Source organism: Tympanuchus pallidicinctus, unplaced genomic scaffold (assembly GCF_026119805.1).
Source record: "Tympanuchus pallidicinctus isolate F22 unplaced genomic scaffold, pur_lepc_1.0 scaffold23, whole genome shotgun sequence".
NCBI classification, from domain to species: Eukaryota; Metazoa; Chordata; class Aves; order Galliformes; family Phasianidae; genus Tympanuchus; species Tympanuchus pallidicinctus.
This window is the reverse complement of record NW_026294740.1, coordinates 10,234,334-10,255,060: the sequence shown is the minus strand read 5'-3', so window position 1 is coordinate 10,255,060 and position 20,727 is coordinate 10,234,334. Positions and strand designations below refer to the sequence as shown.

At 54.7% G+C, this 20,727-nt stretch overlaps 4 protein-coding genes across 6 annotated transcripts; 2 read left to right on the top strand and 2 right to left on the bottom strand.

The window, feature by feature from the left end:
• Positions 1 to 1,191: 1,191 nt before the first annotated feature.
• LOC128083130 (uncharacterized) lies at positions 1,192 to 5,669 on the top strand. 2 transcript variants are annotated; one of them, XM_052688100.1, is made up of 6 exons: positions 1,192 to 1,317; positions 1,739 to 1,860; positions 2,570 to 2,680; positions 2,793 to 2,891; positions 3,338 to 3,499; positions 4,680 to 5,669. In XM_052688100.1, the coding sequence occupies exons 1-6, from the start codon at positions 1,257 to 1,259 to the stop codon at positions 4,824 to 4,826; spliced, it is 702 nt and encodes a 233-aa protein (XP_052544060.1). In that variant the 5' UTR covers positions 1,192 to 1,256; the 3' UTR covers positions 4,827 to 5,669. The 2 variants fall into 2 exon arrangements, with proteins under 2 accessions (XP_052544060.1, XP_052544061.1); XM_052688101.1 differs by lacking the exon at positions 2,570 to 2,680.
• Positions 5,670 to 6,193: 524 nt separating this feature from the next.
• On the bottom strand, positions 6,194 to 8,447 carry MRPL27 (mitochondrial ribosomal protein L27). Its single transcript, XM_052688102.1, has 4 exons — positions 8,330 to 8,447; positions 7,555 to 7,677; positions 6,755 to 6,822; positions 6,194 to 6,610 (listed from the first exon to the last, which is right to left on the bottom strand). Exons 1-4 carry the CDS (start codon positions 8,349 to 8,351, stop codon positions 6,404 to 6,406), a joined length of 420 nt encoding a protein of 139 aa, XP_052544062.1. The 5' UTR covers positions 8,352 to 8,447; the 3' UTR covers positions 6,194 to 6,403.
• On the top strand, positions 8,426 to 12,949 carry EME1 (essential meiotic structure-specific endonuclease 1). 2 transcript variants are annotated; one of them, XM_052688080.1, is made up of 8 exons: positions 8,426 to 9,223; positions 9,296 to 9,423; positions 9,612 to 9,686; positions 10,160 to 10,278; positions 10,698 to 10,833; positions 11,345 to 11,460; positions 11,807 to 11,996; positions 12,485 to 12,949. In XM_052688080.1, the coding sequence occupies exons 1-8, from the start codon at positions 8,545 to 8,547 to the stop codon at positions 12,659 to 12,661; spliced, it is 1,620 nt and encodes a 539-aa protein (XP_052544040.1). In that variant the 5' UTR covers positions 8,426 to 8,544; the 3' UTR covers positions 12,662 to 12,949. The 2 variants fall into 2 exon arrangements, with proteins under 2 accessions (XP_052544040.1, XP_052544039.1); XM_052688079.1 differs by having other exon boundaries at positions 9,612 to 9,704.
• Positions 12,950 to 14,581: 1,632 nt separating this feature from the next.
• LRRC59 (leucine rich repeat containing 59) lies at positions 14,582 to 18,984 on the bottom strand. Its single transcript, XM_052688098.1, has 7 exons — positions 18,842 to 18,984; positions 18,465 to 18,524; positions 17,795 to 17,953; positions 17,372 to 17,476; positions 16,663 to 16,735; positions 15,924 to 16,097; positions 14,582 to 15,353 (listed from the first exon to the last, which is right to left on the bottom strand). Exons 1-7 carry the CDS (start codon positions 18,944 to 18,946, stop codon positions 15,109 to 15,111), a joined length of 921 nt encoding a protein of 306 aa, XP_052544058.1. The 5' UTR covers positions 18,947 to 18,984; the 3' UTR covers positions 14,582 to 15,108.
• Between the last annotated feature and the right edge of the window lie 1,743 nt (positions 18,985 to 20,727).

The following is a 20,727-nucleotide window of genomic DNA, read 5'->3' as shown; positions in this document are numbered from 1 at the left end:
CCCGTTGGCCGGGATGTCCTCGCATCTCCACGTCCCCTGAGACTGTAACATACCTTGTTCTCTTGGCTGTCCTGGTGCTGCAGGACAGGGTGCTGGGTTGTTTACATTTTTTTTATTGTTTTGCTGTTTACCATTTCCTGCTGGGGGCTGAGGAGGGACCGCATCGCGCTGCCCTCAGGGCAGCTGCCCGACTGTGCCAAACAATGGAGCTGCCGATGTTTGCTGTGCGACGGCTCAGAGGGCGGTTTGAGCCCGAGAAGCCGCTGTGGGACGTTGTGGCTTCCGTGTCTGCTCCACCCAGAGCTCCGGGGCGGGATGCGTCTCCTGCCAAAATGCAACGCGATGGCAGCTGCCCTGCGCCACGGCCCGTCGGCCCCGCCCGCTCTGTTCTCCTGGGTCAGCAGACGCTCTCAGGATCTGCTCTGCTTCCCCGGCTACAAAGCAAAGCAAGGAGATCCGGCCGGCTCCATCCGCTCTGTGCTGCTTCTGCTTCCCCCGTCCCAGGGAGTGGCGGCGCGCCCCGTTCCCAGCCACCCGCCGGCCCGGGCCCTGCCGGCGCCGTTCTTCTCCGAGAGCAGCGCTGCGTGGGACGGCCGGCTTCAGTTTTCCACCCCGAGGAGCTGCTCCACCTGTGGAACTGCGACTGGAGTTCGTGACCAGCCTGAGGACGGAAGTTGCCTGTGCGAGGACGGGCGAGGGCTGCTGCTGGGGCAAGGGCACCTCCTGAGCCCCCCGCCGCCTTTCCCCCCGCTCCCCCCCAAGTTCCGCGGGCTGTGCGAGCTGCGAGCTGCCCATCGCTCGCCCTTTTCCCCCGCACCGCAGCTGCCGGAGCTGTGGGTACGCGCCGGGCCGGCACCGTGCGGAGCGCCAAAATTTGTGTCGGGAGCGTTATGTAAAGTTACCTTGAATATGCAACATCTCCACAAATATATCTATATCTGTACGGTGTGTCGGCTCCGTGCGGGCTGCGGGTGCCCCCGAGCTCCGTTCCGCGGTACCACTTCTTCCCGCGGCGCTCGGGGCGGGGGGCGATGCTCCCCTCCGCGCTCGCCGTTAATGAGCGGCTCTCCTTCCCGGTGCCCGCACGCGGCCCCGCCGCCCCCTCCCCTCCCGGCCGCTCCCTCCCGGGGCTCCGCCCGCGCGTCGCGTCGCCACGGCGACCTCCGGCCCCGCCGCCAGTGGGGCCGGGGGGCGGCGCCGCTGCCGGCGCTGTGCTGGGCCCGGCCCGGCGGGTTGCGGAGCGGAGCGGTGGGAGTATGGTGCGGCCCGGCGAGGAGAACATGGACAGCAACGTCCTGGCCATCGTCGTCGCTGCCAGTGAGTGCGCGGCCGGGGCTCCGCGCCGGGGACGTTCTCCGGGGTTCCCCGCGGTGCCGGGACGGAACCGGGAGCGTTCGGTCCGCTCCCTGCAGCCGGAACGGCTTCCGCTCCCAGCACGCGGTCCGTTGGGAACCGCAGACGCGGAAGCTGCGGGGAGCCGTGGCTGCGTCCCGAGATACGCTCGGGGCAGCGCGGGGGTACGGGGCGGAGCTGAGCTGGTCGTGGGACGCGCTCTGGGAACAGAGCCGATGTCTCGTTACGGCGAGAGAAGCGCTGGGGACGCGCGGTGCTCTCGGTGTCTCTGCGTCGGGCAGCGGGCGAGTCCGGCTTCCCCGCGCTGCTTTGTTCCTACAGACCCCGCGGGCGAAGGGGCTGCGCGCTCTGCCCGCCGCTCACTGCGTCTCCTCTCCCCTGGCAGCCGTGTCCACATCCTTGTTCTTCGTGGCGGTGCTCGTCCTGCTGCTGCTCCTGTACCGCCGGGACCCCACGTGCTGCCAGTTCCTCTGCTCGTGCCGCTTCTTCCAGAGCCCCGGGCAGTGCGTGAGTGCCCCGTGCCCTCGTGCCGGGCTCTGCTGGGGGGGAACCGCCGCGGCTCCCCTCGGCGGCCCGGGTCGCGCTTTCCTCCTTCCTTCCCTTTCTCCATTCGGCACGCTGGCGAGCAGAGCTCCGCGCTGCTCCACTTTACGGGGAAGGGGCCTCGCGAGGAGTGGGGCCGGGAAGCGGCGTGTTCGGCCGGCTCGCCTTTGTGCGGTGCCCGGGGAAGGCGCCGTTCCGAGCGATACGGGGACGGCGCTTCGGGCTTTGGGTGCGGAAAGGCGGCTTCCCCGCTGCCCGGGCCGGTGGGTGCCGCGCTGACCCGGAACGGGGCGGCACCGCGCCGCCATCCGGCGCAGTCACGCGCGCTGCCCTCCGCCTCCCGCTCTGCCCCGCGGTCCGCCCGAAGGCTCCGCGCCGCTTTGTGAGAGCAGGGAGCGCTCCTCTCCGCGGGAGGGATCTTTGCTGGCGGTTGCTCAGCGCTTTTGCAGGGAATCGCGTTTAAGCGCAGCAAGGCTGCTCAGGAGCAGAACAGTAATTGCTCCTCAGAGCTGCTTGCAGCGTTGCTCTGAAACGAATCCCTGAATAGATAAGAGTTTACAAATGCTGTGACCTTGAACGCGTGCCAGAGCTCTTATCTACACCAGTGGAAAAGCCGAGTGCCCGCTTTTCTGGTTTTTTCCTTTTTTTATGTCGTGCTGTTCCCCCGTGAAAGCTAATTCTGCTGAATCTGCATGAAGCCTCCGGCGCCCGGCAGCGCGGCCAGCCGACGTGGGCGCCCAGAGAGGACCTGCTGCTGCCCGGCCAGACCGTGCGGGAGCTCTGGGTGCGGGAAGGGTGCAGGCACGGCGCGCCGGGCACAGCCGGCAGCTCTTCGTCCGGAGCTGCAGCTGCGGGGGGATTTCAGCTCACTGCTCCTCTCTGACCCCTCGTTCCAGGACTGCCAACCCCCGTACTTCAGCAGCAACCAGCGGCTGGTGGGACCCCAGTGCAGAGCGTCGCGGCTGGAGAGCGCTGCTGAGAATCCTGGCATGCAGGTGGTGCTGCTTTCCCTACGGGGAGCTGGGGGGAAGGGTAGCGAAGGTCCCGATGACCCTGGAAGGAGACTTGGGAAGGTTGTGGTGTCCCGGGAAGATCTCGGGGCTCATGAGAGAGGAGTCGGGCTCTGGGAAAGCTGTCTGTGCACAAGAACTGGTGCAGAAGGCCCAGGGATGCTACAGAGGGCACCACCTTGTCTTTGTATGTCTTGCTTTGATTGGGCAGATCCCCAGGACTTTGGGATCTTTTAGAGTGCATCTGCATCTTGCACCTGTGGTGTAATTATTTCCAGGTGTGCGGGGTGAGGGGAGTGCGGATTTCCTCTTTAAGGGGTTCAAGGAGCAGCACCCGTAGTTTTGAGCCTGAAGCATCCCGAGGTGGCATTGGGCCGCCGGCTCCCAGCAGAGCCCCGCTGCGCTGACACCTCTGGCTTTGGTGTCTCCAGGCAGAGGAGCCGTTCTGTGTCGCGCCGCCCAGCAGCTACCAGCTGCCCTCCTGGGAGCCCCGCCTGCCCAGCTATGAGAGCGTGCGGAAGAAGGACCGCCAGCGGGAGATCCATCAGATGATCGCAGAGAGGTTTGGGCTGTGGGCAGAGCCTTCCCAGGAGGTGAGCCCAGGGCTGCGCTCGGTCGGTGAGGGCCCAGGGGCAGCGCTGCTCCCATCTGTATCTGGCTTTGGCTCCAGTGATTTGCAGTGCTTATGGACTCTGTTCCCCACGCTCGCCGTTCTCCGATAGCCATTATCTCTGGGAAGGGCACACGGTGTACTCAGAGGCTCCTTTTGTGTACATCTGTGCAGTTAATGATTCATCTCTGCCGGTGCGTTTGCAGAAATGCCTGTGCTGGGAGTAAGGACAGAAGTGCTGATGGCAGAGCGAGCCCTTATGATCAGTGCTCTGTGCCAGGCCGAGCGTGGAAAGCTATTTTTGGATCTGAAGGCTTCAGTGGTTCCTCGCTCCTTTCTCCCAGCAGGACGTTTCTGACAGCCCTGTGCTGCTACCTCAAAGTGCTCGTGGCTTATTGAGAGCCAGAGGCTTTGCCTGCTGTGGTATTTAAGATCTGCAGTCCAACAGAGGGCATCTGACACGAGACTCCTGTTGAAGAAGTCCTCGTTGACTGAAGCAGCAGAGAAATATTTGAAATCCTTAGCAGAGCACAAAGCACTCCCTGGTTTACCTGGATTTTCAGCTTGTAGTGCTACAATGCAATATTTGGAATTGCAGATCTTGGCGCTCAGCACTTGGGTTTGTAACCAATGCCCTGATGTGAGAGCACTGAGGGCAGAGGAAAGCAAGGCCCAGCCGCACCAAGGACAAGAAATTGAACTCTTAACATTTCTTAGCCTGTGCTGAGTGACTTGCTCAGAATTGTGCCTGCTAAAGCCCAACAGGCTTAAATTTGGGAGTACTGAGCCTTGAAAACTCTGAAGTTACAAACTGTAGCCTGCTTTTATAGATCCCCATATAGCCTGCACGTAGCTAAAGGGAAGTGAACAACAGTCCTGTTTCAGCAGAAGCCAATTCTTTTCTGGCTTTGCAACAAGCAGGGCCCGGTCCCTGGCACGGGGCAGAGCAGGAACCTAACATGGCATCCTGGAGGGAGCGGGAGGGATATGCTGTGACATCTGTGGGTTTCTGCCCCCCTGTGAGGCAGCTCTTAGCTCCCAGCTCGCAGCCAGCCAGCAGCCTGCTGCTCTGAGACCTGGAATTTAATTCCGATGTTTTTTGGTGCCTTGTGTGTGCTGTGTAGGACGTGGGGTGACCGGCTTGTTTCCGATTCTCTCAACAGCTGCCCCCTCCCTATGAGCACGCCCTGCGGCACCCTCCAGCTTTCTCAGGAGTGGAAATCGCCTCAGAGGCCGCAGACAGACGCGCTGTGCCAGCCCCCCCCCAGGCCCCGGTCAGCTGCCAAAGCCAGCGGAGCACAGCTGTGTAAGACTTCGTGCTGCCGTGCTTCTTCCTCGCGTCAGTGGCAGAAGTCCTGGGACGTCGTTCCCATCTGAGGGAACAGCCGAACCTCAGACCTTCGCTCCTGTTTCCAGTCAGCTGGTTGGAGGCAGGCGAGTCAGACCCAGCTGTCCTGGACGCCCGTCCCGCAGCACGGAGACAACCGCGGAGCTCCCCCTGACTGCAGTGACCAGGGACGGCTGCTTGCTCTTCCATTTGCCAAACACGAGGCGGTGGATCAGCAGCAGAGCTGCTTTGCTCCGCGTGAGGGGCGAAGCAAAGGTGAAGGTCTGCTCCGTTCCTGCAGGTGGATCATTAGCTCTGAGGGCGCGGCCGGCACTGCCAAGCACACGTGTTTGACCTCTGATGGTCGTGCTGTGCCACTTCATCTATTGCTCAGGAGACAAAACTGTTTATCGGCGTATCAGATTCCCAATGGCAATCCTGACCTGCTAGTGAGAACGAATCTGCATCGGAGCGCTGCTGCGCGCTCTCAGGGCAGCAGTTTGTATGAACTTCAGATGTGCAGAAACTCGAGGTTGAAGGGATCGTGTCACTGGCAGTGCTGTGTGCAAACGCAGAGCGCCGAGACAGCGGCACAGCTGGGCGTGCAAAAGGGCAGCAGAGTGGGCAAAACGGCCGGCAGCCTCCAAGGGGAATGTGAAGCAAAGGTGGAAATGCACTTCTGGTGCATCTTACCTTGTCTTCTTTTGAGGAGAAGACAATCTATTAATGTCACTACACTACCAATTTTGAGAACCTGTTTTCTACTGTAAAGCCTAAGCTTCAAATTGTTTACAAACCTGTAGATAAAATGAGAACAGTTTGGCTATGAGGCATCCAGGCTTCTTTCTTTCAAGTAACATAAGCAATCATGGAATGACTCAGGAAAGACGAGAACAAAAGTCTTCTGGATTATGGCTTTATGAGACACCTCCAGCTGCTGAGTTTCAAATACCATCCCAGACTTGCGCCTCTTAACAGGCACTCTAAAATCAGTCACCAATTAGCTTTAAGAGCACAGAATTGCCTCACATGGTTGTAAACGGAATGCTTCTGGGCATTTGAGTTAATCAGTGAAGTGAGTTAGATACCAGCAAAAATCTAGCTTTGTGGGATGCAGTTAGATACAGCTGGAAAGGAATCTCTCCTTTTCTGTAATGTCTTGGAGCTAAGAAACAAATATAGCAGCAGTGACTAAAAATGAATAAAAATAGATGGAATTATTAGTAGGACAAGTGTTGTCACAAAGGTGATTCTAGATAGAACTAATTCAGTGGAACAATGGAACAGGTTCTCCAGGGGAAGGAGAGCTGCTGAAGGAACACAGGTAACATTCTGTGAACAGTCAAGACCCTCAAGAAGTCCAGTGCATTTATTGAACACTTACAGTGGCCAGCAGATGATTCCAATGCCCAAACACCTACTGCATGTGCTCTGGGAGCAAGAGAGCAAAGCACAGCTCATTTCAGAGCACGGTTTTCTTGTCCTCCTCAGACAGCAGTCCAGCTGTAGCGCTCTGTCCCAGCCGCTTCCTCCCATCCGCTCCTGTGTCACACGGGAGACTCAGAGCATGGTGACCAGCTTAAAGCTTCCTACTTTCGTGGTAGGGATAACACTGATGAAGGTTTTATAAAGAATCGCTCCTTTGGGCAGAGAGCAGATCACCTCCCTGCTCTCGCTGCTGCGGGGGGGGGGCACATAGACCTCTTTAGTGTATCTCACAATCCCGTCCTCCAGGGCGTAGAGCGTCTTGTTCCGGCCCATCCCCACCTGGAAAAGAGCCAGATGGCCTTAGAAAGGAAAGGCTGGAGGTCTTTCACTACAGCGGGCCAGGGCATCTGTCTGTGTTGTTTGATACCCGGCTTCAGCAGCATCTGCTGCTCCACGTTTTAAAACACAAGGTGTGTGACTTACGTGAGCCCCTGGATGCCAGCGTATCAATCGCTGAGTAGCCAGAATGTTGCCTGCATGCACAAATGCACCTGCAACAGAATGGCAGAGTCAGACTGCAGAGAAATGGAGCCCCTTGGAGCCCCAAGGCTGGCAGAAGAACAAACGGTTCCAGGACTTTAAGAGCTTTCTGTGGGAATTTTCTATGGAAAAACTGAAACGCAAAAAGCATCGAAATGAAAATGCTGTTAGGAAATAGAGAGCAATTGATAAACAGTGGGAAAAAAGCAATTTTGGTCTTTGAGGAGATTGCTTCTAGAGCACAAGGCATTTTGTACTTGCTGAAGGCATTTGTTATATTACCTTTAACACTGATATGTTTTCATGAACAAACTCTCTAATTATTAAGCACTGAGCTGCAAGAATCTGTACTTTGGCTTCCTCTTCACATCATAATTCTACATCTAAAACAACCAACTTCTTAACGCAGAGCAGAGGGAAAGGACACTTCAGTTATCAGCTGTCCCACAGGGTACCTTCCTCCTGGACTCCGCAGGGAGGCAAAGTACCAGAGTACATTTTCCATAGGCAGTTTTGTCTGGCCGCTCGCAGTCCTGCTGGCAGGGAGGGCTGACTCACCGCGCCCTCCTGCTGCCACCCCTGCCCAGGGGACGCGAGTTTCTGCTGAACTTCCTGTTTCCTTTCTCTTGGAAAAATGCCCCAGCCGCCTCCTACCGAAACGCTCCACAATCAGCCCAGCTGGCAGGGGATACCTGGGGAAAACCCCGTGGGTGCCAATACGGCTCAGCAGACATCTCACCTACCTTCTAACTTTTTCACTCCGTAGCGCTTCCCGGGGCTGCGACCACCCAGATTTTTTGAGCTGCCCCCCGATTTCTTAGAAGCGCATCTGACAGCAGCCAGGCTCGTTTGTGGAACGGACAGAACTAGATTTGGAACAAGAACAACAGCAACAAAACAGCTGAAAAATATGTAAGTTAAGGTGTTGTTTTTTTTCTTTCCCGATTTAGAGGATGTCAGTTAACGGCTTTAAAGGTAAACAAAAGCCCTGAGGAAAAGAAATCCCTGGGCAAATTGTTGTTCAACCACTAAATCCTCTGCAAATAGGCTGCATCTCAAGGGCTGAGGAGAAGAAAGCAAGAAGAAAGCAACCAGTACTGATAAAGCAAAATGCGGAGACGCCACTTTAGGACGATACACAGGCATAATTACTCCCTGAGCACAAACCCTGGGGCTACAACCAGCACAAGTCCAGGGAAATGGGAACCTTTGTTACGGCCCGGATGGCGTCTGCCGCCACCACGACATCGCTGCCTGCAAACTCCTTCCCGCAGACAAACGGCGCCGTCTGAGCGCAGCGCCCCGCGCCGTTCGGCCCAACGCAGCCCAGCGTTTTTTCCCAGCGATGCCCTTTAACCACAGAGCGGCCTCAGAGAGCGCAAACCGGGAACCGTCCGGCACGGCTTCCCGCAGGCCGTCCTGTGCTTCAGAGCGAGCCGGGCCTCAAATCCGCTCCACTTCAGCGATCCCACAGACCCTCACCGCCCCGCCGCGCCTCCCGCACCGCCTCTCACTCACACAGCCGTCCCCAGGCCGCCATCTTCCGGCGCCGCCTCACTTCTCCTTCCGGAGCAGCAGGAGGAGATTCGTCCGAACGCACACGCGCTCACGCGTGCGGACCAATCGCCTCTCGCCGCAGGCGCATGCGCTCGGGATCCGGCCATTCACCGCCCAGCGCGCCAAACGCCCGCCCGCTGTTTTACCCTCAACGGCCGCTTCTGGAGGCGTAGGAAATGGCGGGAGCTGAGGGTGATGATGAGGAGCTGCCAGCCTTCACTGCTCTGCTGCAGCCGCTGCCGGCAGCCGGCGGGCCGGCCCTTCTGAGGGCGTCGTTTCCCCCTCTGAGGCGAGGGAGCGGCGTTGTGATGCTGAGCAGTGACAGCGAGGATGAGATAGAGATCGTTCCCCTGTCTGAGAGGGTCAGCAGGAGGCTGCCGCCCAGCGGGTCGATGCAGAGCGCTGCGGGTCCGGGGCTTCTGCCGGCGGGTGGCGGGGCTGCGGCTGAGCGGGACGGCCGTCCTCACGGCGGTGAGCGGCTGGCGGCTGGCCGCAGGGAACGGACTGTGCCAACAGCCGCGCTGTTACCCGAGGGAGGACCGTCCGTCAGCCCCCCCGGCTCTGGGGGGCCGGCGATCCCTCCGGCTGCCCCTGTGCGTGAGCGTACGGCCCGGCCTGGGGGGCCTCTGGAAAGTGGAGAAAACGCAGAAGCTTCTCCTCCGAAGAAGAAGCCGAAGTACGGCCGGGAGGAAGGGCAGGCGATTTGCCAGGCGGCCTGGAAGAGGAGGAAGGACCGGGAAGCGAGGAAAAGGCGGCAGGAGGAAGAAAGAGAAAGAAAGAAGAACCTCGCCAAAGTGCTGAGAGCTCAGCGGCCGGGGGAGTGCCGGAAATACATCGCTGTGGTGCTGGATCCAGGTACTGCTTGCAGCCTGCGCTGGCCTCGCAGCAGCTCTGGCCGTGGGATCCTGACCCGTGTGCCAATCTCAGTTCTCTTGCAGGTTGAAGGTGGGGTGCAGATCCGCGCTGCTTTGCAGTCTGCAAATTATTCCTGCGTGGTGGAGAGCCAGGCTGTTCCCTGCAGCATTACCTGGAGGAGGAAGTCAGTGTTATCTCAGGTGTGGGGACAAAATCTTGACCATCTTGCCCTTTTCTTCCCACGTTGTTTGCACTTGATAGTAATTGTTTTTAGCATCCCAAGCAAACATTCCTCTAACCTTCTTCCTACCTCAGATTGAGAACACTGGTTTGATTTTGAATTGTAAACAGGCCGTTGGTCTGGCTGTTTGTTTTTGTGTCTGGGCAGGCTGAGGACAGTAATGAATGGACAGAAGAGCCAAATCTCCTGGTTCTGCTTGGCTTGGAAGAGTTCTTGTCCATGGTTCGTAACTACAAGCAAGTAAGACTGCTTATAACTTTTGTGCTCTCTGAATGTGGCTTTCTGGAGAGGGTGGTATTTGCCATCCCTTTTCATTTGGAAGCTATCTATGGTTTTATTGAATCATAAGTCTGATCTAGACTTGATTAAAAGCACTGAGATTGTCTGAGGCAGAGTTCTGGTAAGCTTTCTTTCCTAGGTACTATTTGTTAGAGGCTTTTTGAGAGGTAACATTGTCTTAGTAGATGCTGTCAGGTCAAGTATGTTGTGGGGCTTTTTTTGTGTGTGTGTTTTGTTATGTTTGTGTTCTTTACTGTAATTTGTTACTAGATCAAGTGCTCTCTGTTTGCACCCGAGAGCTCCAGGAGCAGAACTTCACCTACGCAAAGACTTAGCTGTAACTTCGGGCCATAGGCTGCTGGTCTCATCTGTGCTACTCGGGATGGTTCCATTCTTTTTCCTATTGCTCTTTGCAGGAGGCCCAAGGCTGCACAGAGCAGAAGGAGACCTTACAGAGCTTTGTAGCTCGTGTGATGGAAAAGATGCCTGGGAAAATTCTGGCTCTAACAGTTGTTGAAGTAGAGAAATATTTCAGGTTAGAATTTTTCTCTTCAAATGCGTCAGTGTTGTCCCACTGAAAGAGGCAGTGTTTACATTAATTCCTTCTAGCAAAGACACGTAACAAATTCCCATCTAGAACTGCTCCATATCTGTACGTAGGAGCAGAAACAAAGGTCTGTCTAGCTCATCAGCACAGTGACCAGTGACAGATACCTGTGTGAGTATGAGGGCGGCAGAAATGTTCACAGATACTTTCTTGAAAGGCTTCTGTTGCTCTAAGAATAAATAAATAAATGCCACAGAGGAATTTTCTGTCAGCTGTAATGCTTGTGTACCCAATGGCCTGTCCTGCAGATTCGGTGTCTCTGAGTGCAGGGTGTGGGGGCTGAGGTGCTCTATGCTCCACAGCAGCCTCGCCCTTCAGAATTCCCAATCTGAGCTTCCTCTTCTTAGGTGTCTCAGAGCTCAGTCAAAAAAGAGACTGCAACAGGTAACAGCAAATGGGAGCCAGGCAGAAGACAGGGGAGGCCAGAGGCAGAAACGGGTTAAGGATCCTGGCCTGGAGATCAGCAGACTGGATGTGGAAGACGTGAGTAGAACAGGCATGCAGTTGTTGTCTTTGTTGTCTGCCTCTGTGTGGACACTTGACCCCGTCACGCGCTTTCTGGGACTGGGATCTTCAGCTTCTGTTGGTTTATGCACAATAAGGAGAGCTCTTTCAGTTCCCCTCTGTTCAGTTAGAAACCAACCCTCTCATGGGCTATCGTACCTTGTTCACCTTGACTCTGGAAGTGAAAAACGAATCTTAGCATTTCCTGAACTCCATGGCCTGACGATGAAGCCAGCTGCTGCCGCCCAGGAGCAGTTGCTGCATGTTGCAGGAATCTCCCAGCTGATATGGCACTAACTGCTATTGGACAGCAGGAAACAAAGTGCCTCCGAACGCTTTGTGTTCAGCTGTTTGCAAAATGGGGAGGGAATGGGTGTTCCTGACTTACACCAGGATGTTAGGACTGGTTTTTTGTTTTTCTTTCAGTCATGAATGGAGTTTGATGTAAGAATGTGAGTTGTTCCATTTGTTGTTTCAATGACCTTTACAGGCCTTGGTGGATTTGCAACTCTGCACACGTGTCCAAGTCACTTTTTTTGAGAGCTGGGAGGAACTCGGAGAGTTTGCCACCATGTTTACAAAAGCTGTAGCTGAAGCTCCGTTCAAGTGAGTAAGCAGGCGATTTTGGTTACGTTTTCTTTGGAGAGGCTTTGCTTTCAGGCTTGCTGGGGGGAATAGCGGGGTGAAGGCAGACTTTGATTTCAAGTTGTCTCACTTGGCATTAAGTCAAGGTCTTGTTCTCCCAGCTACAGGATGGTTCCTTTTTCAATAGAAAATGTTGGCCTGCATGTAGGAAACTGATGTAGAGAAAGCAGGGTCACCTTTTTAGCATGCTGATGCCACTGGTGTCTTTAGCAGCGCAGCACGAGAGGTGGCTCTCTGGCTGTGTGGTAACAGGTACAGGAATTGGAATTTTGGGGGGGTCACTTGCTTTCTCATCCTTTATCCACAGACGAGAGCAGCAGAATACAGGATTCTCTTTCTACTTAGAGAACAAGTGGTGCAGAGGCGTGAAAGTGGATCCTTCTGGAAAGGGCCTCTTTGAAGTTTGGAAGAGGCAGATCCAACAGTTTAACCGGGTCAGTGGGGAGATGGCTGAGGCTGTTGTGTCTGCGTACCCTTCTCCTCAGCTGCTGGTCCAGGTAAGGATGCCTCCTGCGTCCCGAGGGCTGCGTGCAAACAGCTGCTGTGGGGATGGTAGGAATAATTTACCTTTGCGTTAGCTTTGACACAAGGATTCTGCGTGAAGTGTTTAGGAAGGTGGTGAACAAACTCAATTCCTTGGCACACGCTGCTTCAGCTTTACGGAGCAGACTGCTGACCAGCCTGTGTGAGAGCTTCCCCTTGGAGAGAAAGGCCAAAGGAATTGCCAGTGACACCACAGTAACGAGGCCCTGCTTTGCTCGTCCTGCCTGCGCAGTGTCGCACCTCGCAGTGTCCGTTCTCCTGTTCTGTCTGGGCAGCTTGGGGTCTGTCTGCCTCCAAACCCGTAATGAGATCTGGAGTGAGACCAGGGGAAAAATGAGTTTTATTGTGAGAGTGCAGAGCTGTCGCAGGCGTGTGGGGTTTATTTACTGAGTTATCTTTGAGCGGTGGATGAGATGATGCCGTTCCTCTGTGCTGCTCGCAGGCCTACAGCAGGTGCTCCTCAGAGCAGGAGCGGCAGAACATGCTGGCTGCCCTCCCTGTGCGCCGCGGCACCGGGGTGACGGCAACCTGCCGCCGCGTCGGGCCCGAGCTGTCCAGGAGGATCTGTGTGCAGATGACTTCCCACGACCCTGATCTGTGCCTGGATGTCTCTGGATAGCCCAGATGAGCAAAGATCCTATGGTCTCTCTGGTTGTATTCATCTTCCTTCTGGGAAAAGGTGCGGAGGTGACAAGTGGGCTCCTGGATCGCAGCTTAAAGGCTTGAAGCACTTTTGGTCTCTATCATTAGAAGGAAATTGGATCCAATTGCTGAATGGCTGGCGTTTACACAGAAAGCTGTGGAATGTCTTCCATGAAGTATGAACTGGACATGCCTTACGGCACTGGTGGTGCTTTTGTTATTTGTCAAGAGTTCTTCCAAGGGAATAAATCACTTTCTGTAATAACATCAGTTATTTCTTAACACACTTCCTTGGACAGGTACAACTTCCAGAGGTCCCTTCCGGGCCTCGAGCTGTTCTGTAATCCTGGTGTGTCTTCTTGGATGTTTTCCACTGGTATCCAAACTACAAGTAGATACCTTCTCTTTCTTCAGTGTGAGAAATGGTGCTGCTCGGTGCGGTGCTGCCCCCAGCACCTGCTCTGCTGAGGGAGAAGAACTTTACCTCCCAAAGACATTTTGTTGTTTTCTGCTGTGCCAGATGGGAATGAGTAAGACTAATTTTCGGATTTAAATTTAGACTGCCCTGATTCAGTCCACAGACAGCTTAATCTATAGAGGGTCTTGAAATCTGATTATATGTGCTGGAATTATGAGGTCTAAACAGTTGGCAGAAAGAGCTTTCTTTTGATTAGGTTGGGGAACACGCTTTCCTGCCCACAAAGCCATCGGCACTGGTGAGCACACGAGGACAGTTGAGGCTTTTTGCTCCAGAGGCACTTACTGAAATAAGTGCTGAGTATGAATTGAACTGCACTCCATGCATGGAAGTTGCCTTTTGGAGGAACGCCACCTCAAATGGGAAAAACACCCATGAGCTGCAGTGGCTTCGCGCACAGCGGGTGCCTCGGCGTGGCCAGTGGGTGCTGCTGACTGAAACTGACAGATCTTATCAGCCTTGCATTTGCTGCCTTAAGCAGGACTCTCCTAGATGGTAGAGCTGCAGGTTGCTGCCGGGTGCTGACAGGCAGGTGTTGCTTTGGGTGTTGTCTGCTGTATTTCTGGACGGTAAGCAATGTTAAAGACTAGGAGTTAGAAACAAAACCTAAAGCTGTTTTGAGGAAGTGTAGAAAACGTGCAATATACTGCTGTGTCAGAGGGATGGGAAGCTGCTCTCTCCTTTTATTTTGAATCCATGCTGTTGATTTCTTCTGAAAGGTAATGAGAGAACTACAGGTGTATCATAAAGCTATGGGAAGGTGAAAGCTTCTGTTTCACTTATGACCTTGGTCATACGAAATGGCATAACTGACTTCTTTGTAGCAGTGCAGTAACAGTGGAACAGAGGAGTTGCCATTCCTCGTGTCAGTGTAATGATGCAATCGTTCCAGTACTGCAAAAGAAGGAGCACATCAGGTGCCTAACAAAGCTGTGTCTCTGTGGAGGCTGTAGCATGGCTATTCTGAAAGCTGCGCTGCATCATTACATTTACACTTCACTTTCTTTTACAATCAGAAACCCTGTAGGGATATGACACACTTGTTTGGTTTTCCTTGGTGTGGAGATTATTTGAACTACTCTGCCTTTACATAGCCGAGTCTTCTTTAGCACTGTGCCAAACTCCCAGCCTTTGCAGGTCCCATGGTGAAGTCTGGGCCAGGCTTTGTGCTGCTGCAGCAGTGCCACCCAGCGCCGCGTGCTGCAGCCAGCCGCAGCAGCTCCTGCCTGTGTCACCTCCCCCTGCACTCACAGTCTGACAAGACTGCAGGCTGGCAAGAAGCCCTTGTTGAGCTGTAGCTCCTTTGCTGCTCCTAGCTGGCTGCAACGAGTGATCGCTGTGTGCGGTCAGAAAGGGGTGTTGCTGCTCTAGGGTGTGTAACAGCTCTGTCCTGAGGTGACAACAAACACTTCAGACACATTGATGCGAAAAATGTTGTATTGAAAATTTTCAGTTTCTTTCAATAGTACATCAGCTCCTTCACTCCAACACACACAGATGCACAGCCATTCCACACGTCATTGGTCCTGGAGCAGGCCTACCTATGTTACTCCCATACAGCCACGTCATCAATTTTAGCACTAACAGAAACGAGAGCAAGAACTGGATACGTATTAAAAAAATCTTACACCTGCATTACAGAGCGACAACTACCTGGTAACTGAAAGCCGCTTTTTCCCCACTCCTGTGAAGTGACATCTGTCTGTCTTAGGAGCTAGCTGTGGATCCCTCGAGCAAGGAGCATTGAGTTAACGCAGGCAGGTGATGGCAGCGGCCGGCCGACAGAAGCGCGCAGCAGCGATGGTCCGACAGTAACTACTGTGCGTGGAGAGGACCAGCAAATCAACGCTGACGGTAAAAAGCATTTCATCAGAACACAATTCCATAGGAATTCCGGCTGCGTGGATGGTGAAAGGAGGTGCTGACAAAGCGCCCATCCAGGACAATCACTGCTGCGAGTTCTGCTGCAGCACGTTTTGCAGGGTTTTGTGGCTCTGCACGGCAGCAACTACATCTTCGTAGAGAGCGCTCACGCTGACGCACAGCGGTTGGTGTTGCAGCTCTGTCAGTCTGCAGACAGCCACGGTGCCGAGGATGCAGAGCAGCAGCAGCAGCAGCGCCCTCAGCACCGACCGCGACCACGAGTGCTTGTGCCGCGCTGGGGGAGGGGCGCGAGAACTGGAGGCAGGCTCTGCAAGAACAACGTTTGCAAGACAAGGGAGGAATTATTCAGGCATCCTTACCTGCGCCGTGCTCAGATAATGCGCTTTCCAGCCTGTGCTGTGCTCCTGTTTTCTCAAAGAACTCTCCTCATTTAACTACGGTCACTTTAGGAGAAGAGCATGAGGTTCACTTTCGTGGGCATAAGTGAAAAAGGAGCAGAGCATCTGTGTGTTGCACAAGATCTGTTTTTAAACCTATAGTTCAGTACAGTAAGATTAAATGGAGAAGTTTTTAGGAGCACTCGGAGCACTTTACGAAACTTGTAGCTCAGCAGTTCATCAGGAACCCAGATGTTAAATCACTGTTTTACTTGCCTACAGCTGCCTGTCTGTAAGGCTTCTGTAAGCTCTGCTGCTGTGCTGCTTCCCCCACTCCTGGTCTCTCAGCACCTAGGCTGCATAAATGCAGATCTGGCACTATCAGACCTACAGTGCAGGTTAAGCACGACGCAGTTCTGAGGCAGTGCTCCCGTTCACTCTTTCCCACAAGGCACTCGTTAAAATGCACTTGCCCTGAGCTCACTGTGGATACCACTTACTTCGGGTCTGCGCAGTTTCCTTTTTAGTTTTCTTTTCCACCTCCTGTTTTGCAGCTCTCTGAGCATCGTATTCCCGTCTCCTGCGTTCCTTTTCTTCTGCCTTCTCTCGCTTCCTCAGTTCCCTCTCCTGAGCCTCCCTGGCTCGCTGTTCTGCCTCGCGCTTCTTTTCCATTTCTGGGGATTAATAGCAAGTTTTCCATTTACATAAAGGATTGTCGTTGGCTTCTTCCTTACTGCCTGCTTATCTGTTCCTAGTTGGAACCCCTGGACACAGTCCTGGGCGAGCTGCTCTCAATGCCCCTGCTTGAGGCGGGAGTTGCACCAGATGACCCCCAGATACCTGTTCCAACCTTAGCTATTCTCTGATGCTCTGAAATAACTGTCCTGTGTGTAGTGGTTTGTTCTGGTGGTGGTGGGGTTTTTTCTTTCTTTTATTTATCCTTCATTCTGCTCCCTGGAAGGGTGCAAGACCAAGCTGAATGGGGCTTTGAGCAACCAGGTCCAGTTGGAGGCGTCTCCTGCCTGTGGCAGCGGGGTTGAAACCAGGTGATTCTTAAGGTATCTTCCAACCTAAGCTGTCCTATGATTCTGTCAAGAAGGCAAGAACTAGCACTGTGTCCCAGGTTATCTTTCTCCTTCCAGCCATTCTACCCTGCTCAGAACTCCAATAGTTACAAATATTTGTCTGCTGGCAATCCTTACTGTGGGCAGCATTCAGCAGTGTGAGGACTGTGCTTACCTCGCTCTGCCTGGAGCTTCCGTTGCCTTTCTCGATCCTGCTCAGACTGGATCGCTTTCATGTGCTGCAGTACCTTCAAGGTCCAAGAGAACAAGGTGAGATGGCTGCAGAAGGCTCGTGGCAGGTTAGCTCACAAATGGCTGCAGTGGGTGCGAAGGCAGCCAGGTGGATCTGACCGCTGACCTGAGCCTTCCAGGTACGACTTGGAGAGAACTCTTGCTACACCAATCTTTGCAGTTAAGAAGCAGAGGTCTCTGCTCTAAAATTACATGGAAAAGCGGTGCTAGCAGCTACAGAGGATCACGGAACAGCTTGTTTCATCAGCCTGAACTATTTCACAGCAGCATGGCAAGGCAGTAACAGAAGCGCATATTGTAACTTTTTGCTCCACGAATCCCAGCAGCAACTATTTACATGACCCTATGGTTTCCCAGAGTAGTTCTATGAAGATTTTTATACCCTGGAGTATAACAAAGCCTATGCACGAGTTATTTTGTCTGATTGTGCCTTCAATCCCTTAGCAAAGCAGCATTCAGTCCTCAGTTCTACTGAGAGCGGGACTCCCTGTGTTTTTTCTCTAGCCATGGAAGCAGTAAAATCAGTGCAGAGAACTGCCTGAAGAAACTTTAGAGCTTACTAAGTAAAGAGAGGAAAAAAACATCACCAACAAAGATAAGAAACAAGAATAAAACAGCAGCAGGTTCCTTACCCTGACTGCAGCCTGCTTGCACTGCTTCTCATCCAGGCAGTCTCCGGCTACCTTAGCTAGAACAGGATCCAGGGGATTGTCCTTCAGATCCAGCCACTTCAGGTTCTGCAGGAAGGGGTGGTGAAGGGGGGGCTGTCAGACGGCCGCAAACATCACGACAGACTTGTGGTTATTTAAGAAATCCAAAGCTGAAGCAAAGAGCTGCTTGGTTTTCCCAAGAATGAAATAGGAAGACAAGGGGGGAGCTCAGCGTTCTCAATAAGCGTGAGAGAATTTCCTCTGGGCCATAGTGCAGAGACAGCTGAATTTTGGAAGGACTATCGTCAGGATAGATGCTTCACCAGAGAAATCGACTTGAGAAGGATCACAAGACCCTGGGCTGCGTCCCAAAGCTTTACATAATCGCCCGGCCGCCGGCTTTACCTTGAGCTGCGCGAAGCTGACGGGCAGGGTGACCAAACGGTTGTTGAGGAGGTCCAGGTGCTGCAGGCTGACCAGGCGCCCGAAGTCCACGGGCAGCTGTTGGAGCCGATTTTTACTCAAATCCAGTTTCACCAGGTGTGTCAAACTGCAGAAATCCGACTAAAACACAACCAAAAAGCAGGAAAAGCATTTCAGCACCTTACTGAAGGTCCTCGGCAGGGGCTGTGCCGAGTCTGCACCTGATACAAGCCACAAAACCCCAGCTGCCCACGGAACTGGTGGAGGAGAATCCCCCCACCTCCTTTGCCTCAGAAAAGCGAGGTAGGTAACGGTGGGGCAGACGAGCCGGAGGCGGTGTGCAGAACAACTGAGACAGCTGAACTGCTGCGGCTGCTGAGCCTGCTCGGTATTCAGCCCGGGATCCTTCGGCAGGAGCTTCTGCACTCTGCTCGCCGCAACCCTTTTCTGTCAGCTGCTCTCTGTCCCGCAGCGCTGCCTGCACCGACCCGCCCTGCGCTGCCAGCGGTGCCTTCGGCCGCCGCAGGAGCAAAGAGCCCAGAGCTCCTTCCGACCTCTGGCTGAGCCGGCGGCTGCTGGAGCACCAGGGGTCTCTTCCCGATATTTCCTACCAGCTCTGCTTCATGCTCTCAAAGGCTGTCGCGCATCTTACCGGCAAGGAAACCAGGCTGTTACAGGACAAATCCAGCACTGTTGCTTTTGGAAGCGCAGCCTGAAAGAAAGCAGTCCCGAATGAACGCACGGATACAGTGCGGAAACCTTCGCGAAGGCGCTACTTTTGTATCGTTTCCGCGATATTTTGTATTGTTTCCGCGAAGCTACGTCGTATCTTGACGGGGCCGCAGCCGGGATCTCGCTCTAAGGAGCGAACCCGGGGCCATTCGCGCGGCCGGGCAGCGCCGCTCCGCCGAACGGGTCGTGACGCTCCGCCGCCCGGCTCCGTCCCCGCACGCCGGCTCACCGCGCTGCTGCCCCGAAGCCGGCATCGGCCCGCTGCTCCCGGCCGGCCCCGCACGCTCGGACGCTCACCAGCTCCCTGACCGGCACCTCGCTCAGGCCGCACAGGCTCAAGTCCAGCTCGTTGCCATCCAGCTTGTCCTTCAGGCTGCCCGCCTTGCCGCCGCCCCGCGCCATGGCCGCTCCGCGGACCCCGCGCCGCTCCGCCGCCCCGCCAGCCACTTCCGCGTCCACGTCCGCACCGCGGTGTCGCGCAGCGCCCCCTGGCGGCCCGGAGCGGCGCTGCCGGCCCTGCGAGCGGCAGCGCGCAGCGATCCGCGCCTCCTTGCCTTGGCCGCATCGCACAGAGCCGTGCCGCCGCCGCCGCGCTAGGAGCCCGGATTGTCTTTTGGGAGCTGCAGATGGACCGAGGCGTTCCTCTCTGCGAAGAGAAATTCTACAACTTCTCTTCTGGTCCGGAAGCTCCACCAGCAAAGTGCTCTCCTGTCCCGATCGACCCACGGCCGGAAAAGTCCGAGGAAGAGTTTTTCCTGAGGCAGAGCCGAATTAGTGCTCCCAGTAACGGCACTGCGGTGAGAACGAGCCTTGAGTTTCCAAGCCCCTCCACGCATTGTGACCTACGTGTGCTTACAGAGGCGTCTGTGAGTGCTGCTGCGGCACAGCTGTGCCCGGGGAGCTCCTTGGCTGCTCGGCGCAGTGCCACTGAGCCTCTTCCAGCACGGGGGATCTGCTTACCTTAGATGTAACGGAGATTATTGGAGGTTCTGAGCAAAGGCATGGTAAACAAGGTAAACAAGGATTTGCATCCTAGAAAATACCATGGAAGGTACCTAAGGTTGGCGTGCTTTCATCCAGGAGGTTACAGGAATTTGGTAAAGCAGGTTGTTGCGCCTCCCAATGGTGAGCTGAAATGGCAGAGCCCTGTTTGGAGAAAAGCGAGGTCCGGTTGTGCAAAGCTCGTCCTTTTTGCAGCGAGGTTCAGAGGGCAATGAAGGGCAAATCTGTGGAGAGGAGAGGAGAGGAGAGGAGAGGAGAGGAGAGGAGAGGAGAGGAGAGGAGAGGAGAGGAGAGGAGGTCTGACTCCTCTTTTTTTTTTTTTCTTTTTTTTTTTTTTTTGTATCAAAGACACTGATTTTTTTTCTCTGTGGTTATACGACACTGAGCGCACGCTGATGCTCCTGCAGTACAGATACAGATAATTGCACTGTGTTTTGCTGCAGCAGTGACTCCCGGCCATGAGCGCCATACAGCCTTACATCACCTATGGAAATGCACAAACTCACCTACCTGCTCACCAGTTTTTCACATTTCAAAGACAAGGTTTTCCTTCCTCCAACCAAATAAATCAGCACCACTACTGCCACCAAACAAGCTCCTTGTGCTTCACGAGCAATGCACACTGAGAGAAATCCAACATCTACTTCTGAAGCCAACCTTCCCAAACACGAGATTTGGTTGTGGGCAGCATTTCATTACGTGGTTGTGTTATGAGCATATTTTGTGGCTCTGATATCTAAGATTCACTGCCGCCAGTATTGATGCCCTTGTTCATAAGCTCTGTTGCACTCGACACGGTGAGCGAGCCTTGGAGCATCTCCCATTGCTGAACTCTGGCGTCCACCTGGGCGGAGGGAAAACCAGAAGTGGGGTTGCAAAATGACTGCCAGCGATTGTCCTGCAGGTCAGTGGCTGAGTGAGAATCAGGCCACTCTCAGCCCACCCCGGTGGTTAATGTCTGTGTGATGTTTGAGACGCGGGTTGTCCTCTGGAACCAAATTTATACCCCAGCCTCCAGCAGTGCCCGGAGAGTCTGTCAATCATTTGCCACAAGGAATGCCACACGTGTCAGCCCTTCTGCACCAGTCAGTGCCGCTGTGCGCTGCGGGGCTCCCCTGGGTGCTGCCTCTGCCGCTCCTCGCTGCTCTGTTTGATGTGACGGGGTACAGACAGCCAGAGTG